Source organism: Portunus trituberculatus, chromosome 2, assembly GCF_017591435.1.
Source record: "Portunus trituberculatus isolate SZX2019 chromosome 2, ASM1759143v1, whole genome shotgun sequence".
Lineage (NCBI taxonomy): Eukaryota > Metazoa > Arthropoda > Malacostraca > Decapoda > Portunidae > Portunus > Portunus trituberculatus.
Window position 1 is genome coordinate 2831115 of NC_059256.1, and position 4604 is coordinate 2835718.

General features: G+C 46.4%; 1 protein-coding gene across 1 annotated transcript in view; it reads right to left on the reverse strand.

Annotated features, from left to right (window-relative positions):
* Positions 1–425: 425 nt before the first annotated feature.
* The window catches only part of LOC123502546 (translation initiation factor eIF-2B subunit epsilon-like), a 6400-nt gene continuing 2221 nt past the window's right edge, over positions 426–4604 (reverse strand). The window contains 6 exon segments of the mRNA XM_045251677.1: positions 426–564; positions 1115–1239; positions 2606–2850; positions 3404–3436; positions 3439–3586; positions 4485–4604. The exon segment at positions 4485–4604 is cut by the window's right edge and continues 87 nt beyond it. Coding sequence (XP_045107612.1) covers positions 1194–1239; positions 2606–2850; positions 3404–3436; positions 3439–3586; positions 4485–4604 — 592 coding nt within the window. The 3' untranslated portion in view covers positions 426–564; positions 1115–1193.

Consider the following 4604-nt stretch of genomic DNA (forward strand, 5'->3'; position numbering starts at 1 on the left):
ACACCCCAAAACACACTCAAACATCCCAAAACACACTCAAAATACCCCAAAATACACTCAAACACCCCAAAACACTCAAAACACCCAAAACACACTCAAAACATCCCAAAACATACTCAAAACACCCCAAACACACTCAAAACATCCCAAACACACTCAAAACACCCCAAAACACACCCAAAACACCCCAAAACACCCTAAACACCATATAAACAACCCCAAAACACACTCAAACACCCCAAACACCCTAAAACACCCCAAAACACCCTAAACCACCCCAAAAACACCCTAAAACACCCTAAAACATCCCAAAACACACCATAAACACACCAAAAACCCCCCAAACCCCCAAAAAACACCTCAAAACACCCCAAAAACACTCCAAAACACACCAAAAACATCCCCAAACTCACCTTAATGCAAACCCCAGCCATCACCACTGAATTCTTCACCACCACAGCCTCCCCCAGGGTGCAGTGGTCCCCCAGGGTGGTGTTGTGGAGGTGGGCGTTGGGGCTCACCTCCACCCCTGCCCCCACCACCACCCCTGTCACTCCACTGCCTCTGTTGGGGGGAAGGAGGAGGAGGAGGAGGAGGAGGAGGAGGAGGAGATGGAGGAGGAGGAGGAGGAGGAGGAGGAGGAGGAGGAGGAGGAGGAGGAGGAGGAGGAGGAGGAGGAAGGGTGTTAGTTGATATGGGAAGAAGGAAAGGAGAGAGAGAGAGAGAGAGAGAGAGAGAGAGAGAGAGAGAGAGAGAGAGAGAGAGAGAGAGAGAGAGAGAGGAGAAAATAAAATAGAAAAAGAAAAAAAAATGCAAATAAATTTTTAAATGTACAAAACAAACACACAAACATACAAATCTCTCTCTCTCTCTCTCTCTCTCTAAATGTCCCTACGCATCTCTCTCCACAATTCTCTCCATCCTAATATATTTCCCCTCTCACTCACTCTCTCTCTCTCTCTCTCTCTCTCTCTCTCTCTCTCTCTCTCTCTCTCTCTCTCTCTCTGTCCTCTCGCATTTCTCTCCACAATTCTCTCCATCCTAATATATTTCCCCTCTCTCTCACTCACTCACTCTCTCTCTCTCTCTCTCTCTCTCTCTCTCTCTCTCTCACCTGGGGCACTTAGCTGAGGGGTCGCAGTAGGTGTGTGTGAAGGGTTCGTGGTGGTACCGTACCCTGTGGCTTGTCTGGCTTACCTCCGGGACCAGAGGGAATGCCTGCCGCTGTACCACTTCCCGCTGAGAGAGAGAGAGAGAGAGAGAGAGAGAGAGAGAGAGAGAGAGAGAGAGAGAGAGAGAGAGAGAGAGAAGCATGTAGATATTTAGAGAGAGAGAGAGAGAGAGAGAGAGAGAGAGAGAGAGAGAGAGAGAGAGAGAGAGAGAGAGAGAGAGAGAGAGAGAGACAGACAGACAGACAGACAGACAGACAGAGAGAGAGAGAGAGAGAGAGAGAGAGAGAGAGAGAGAGAGAGAGAGAGAGAGAGAGAGAGAGAGAGAGAGAGAATGAAAAAGGAGAAAAATATAAGGAAGAAAGAGATTTTGAGAGAGAGAGAGAGAGAGAGAGAGAGAGAGAGAGAGAGAGAGAGAGAGAGAGAGAGAGAGAGAGAGAGAGAGAGTTGCAATTTATTTCCTGTATTTTTGTTGTGGTGGTGGTGGTGGTGGTAGTAGTAGTAGTAGTAGTAGTAGTAGTAGTAGTAGTAGTAGTAGTAGTAGTAGTAGTAGTAGTGGTGGTGGTGGTGGTGGTGGTGGAAATGTTGTCACCTTTCTACAAAATGTCTTAAAAATATTCATGATTATTTCTCTATAAACATTGATTAAGAATCTCTAAAAACACCCAAGCTTCTTTAAAAACACCCTAAAACACCCTAATCTCTTTAAAACACACCTAAATTTCTCTAAAACACCCTAAATATTTCTAAACATCTTTTACAAACACCCAAACACCAAAAAATCAGTCCAAACACATCCAAACATACTTTAACACCCTGAAAACACTCTTATCTCTTCACAAACACTCCAAAACACCCTAAAACATTCCAGATCACCCTAAAACACCCTTCAAACACTCCAGATCACCCTAAAACACCCTTCAAACACTCCAGATCACCCTAAAACACCCTTCAAACACTCCAGATCACCCTAAACACCCTTCAAACACCCTTAACACCCAAAAAACACTGCAAAACACCAAAACACACCAAAACCCCCCTCAAACACCCTTAACACCCCAAAACACCCAAAACACACCAAACACCCCAAAACACCCCAAAACACCTAAAACACCCAAACACACCCAAAAACACCCCAAAACACCTAAAATACCCAAAACACCCCAAAACATACCAAACACCCCAAAACACCCAAAATCACACAACAAAACACACCAAAACACCCTAAACACCCAAAACACCCAAAACACCCAAATCACACACAAAACACCCAAAACACCCAAAACACCCAAACCACCAAAACACCCCAAAACACACCAAACACCCAAAACACCCTAAAACACCAAAAAACACCCAAAACCACACAAAACACACCAAAACACCCCAAAAACCCCCAAAAACACCACAAAACACACTAAAACACCCCAAACACTTACCTCACAGCAATGAGTGAGGGTATAGAGGCAGCCCGGCCAGCGTACCCACCCCCATGTACCACCCTGGCCTTAATAGTGTACCCCAGCAGCTCCTCTTGCTCAATCACACCCCGTACCAAGCTGTCCAGAGTGCAGTAGTCGAAATTGTCGGAGAAGAGAGACGGGACAACCTCAGAGCAGATCGCCACACTGGGGTCATATGCAGCTGGGTAGGTCAAGATGTCGTGTGACCCCTGGAGTAGTTCCTAGGGGGGGGGGGTTAGGTTAGGTTAGGTTAGGTGGTTGAATGCATATATATTCGTACACGCTTGCTTATTTACGCACGCACGCACGCTTGTATGTATGTATGTATGTATGTATGTATATTCTCTCTCTCTCTCTCTGTTTCTGTCTCTGTCTCTCTCTCTCTCTCTCTCTCTGTCTCTCTCTGTCTCCGTTTCTCTCTCTCTCTCTCTCTCTGTCTCTCTCTCTCTCTCTCTCTCTCTCTCTCTCTCTCTCTCTCTCTCTCTCTCTCTCTGTCTCTCTCTCTCTCTCTGTCTCTCTCTCTCTCTCTCTCTCTGTCTCTCTCTCTCTCTCTCTCTCTCTCTCTCTCTCTCTGTCTCTCTCTCTCTCTCTCTCTCTCTCTCTCTCTCTCTCTCTCTCTCTCTCTCTCTCTCTCTCTCTCTCTCTCTCTCTCTCTCTCTCTCTCTCTCTCTCTCTCTCTCTCTCTCTCTCTCTCTCTCTCTCTCTCTCTCTGTCTGTCTGTCTCTCTCTCTCTCTCTCTCTCTCTCTCTCTCTCTCTCTCTGTCTCTCTCTCACGGTAGGGATGGGGAGCCTGGAGGAGGTGGAGCGCCCCGGCGTCTGTGTAGCAATAACTTGTTGGTGGAAGCGTCAACAAGCAGGGTGGCTGTTGTTGCTCTCTCCGCAGTGCTGCCAACCCTTCCCCCTTCACCCAGGTACACACAGGTCATTATGGCACTCCTGTCGGCCGCCCTGCTCTCTCTGTAAGGTTGGCAGGTGTGTTAGGGTGACAATGGACTACTACTACTACTACTACTACTACTACTACTACTGCTGCTACTATTATCATGGTTTGGGGTCATTTTCTCATCCTTTTGTATTTAAAAACACCCTAAAACACCAAATGCACACTATTACACCCTGAAATACCCCAAAAACACCTTAAAACACCCTTAAACAGTCTAAAACACCCTAGTACACCTAAAAACACTCAAATCACCCCTAAAACACTCAAACATACCCCAAAACACATCAAAAGCACCCTAAACACCCCAAAAACACCCTAAAACACACCAAAAACTTCAAAAACACCCCAAAATCACACCTTGTCACATCCTAAAAACACCCTAAAATCACCCAACACCCCAAAATCACCCTTAAAACACCACACCACACCCTAAAACACCCCAAAAACACTCCAAAACACCCTCAACACCCCAAACATCCCTTAACACCCCAAATCACCCCACAACACACTCCATTAACACCCTAAACACCCCAAAACCCCATACCACACCCTGAAACACCCTAAAACTCTCCAAACATCCTAAACACCCCAAAACACCCTAAAACACTCCTCAACACCCTTAAACACCCTAAAACACCCTAAACACCCTAAAACACCCTAAAACACTCTCAACACCCTAAACACCCCAAAACACCATACCACACCCTAAACACCCTCGACACCCTAAAACACCCCAAAACACACCCCAAAACACCATACCACACCCTTAAACACCCCAAAACATCCTAAAACACCCTAAAAACACCCAAAAACACCATACCACACCCTAAAACACCCCAAAAACACCATACCACACCCTAAAACATCCAAAAACACCCAAAACACCCAAAAAACACCACAAAACAGCCTTACCGATGCTCCGTCACCAGTGTAGGCAGGTCTAGGGTGGTCACAGTGTCACCCTGCAGCAGAATAAAGTCACCCTTAAGAAGAGACTTAGCATAGAGGTCTCTCATTGCGTCCCCCAGCGAG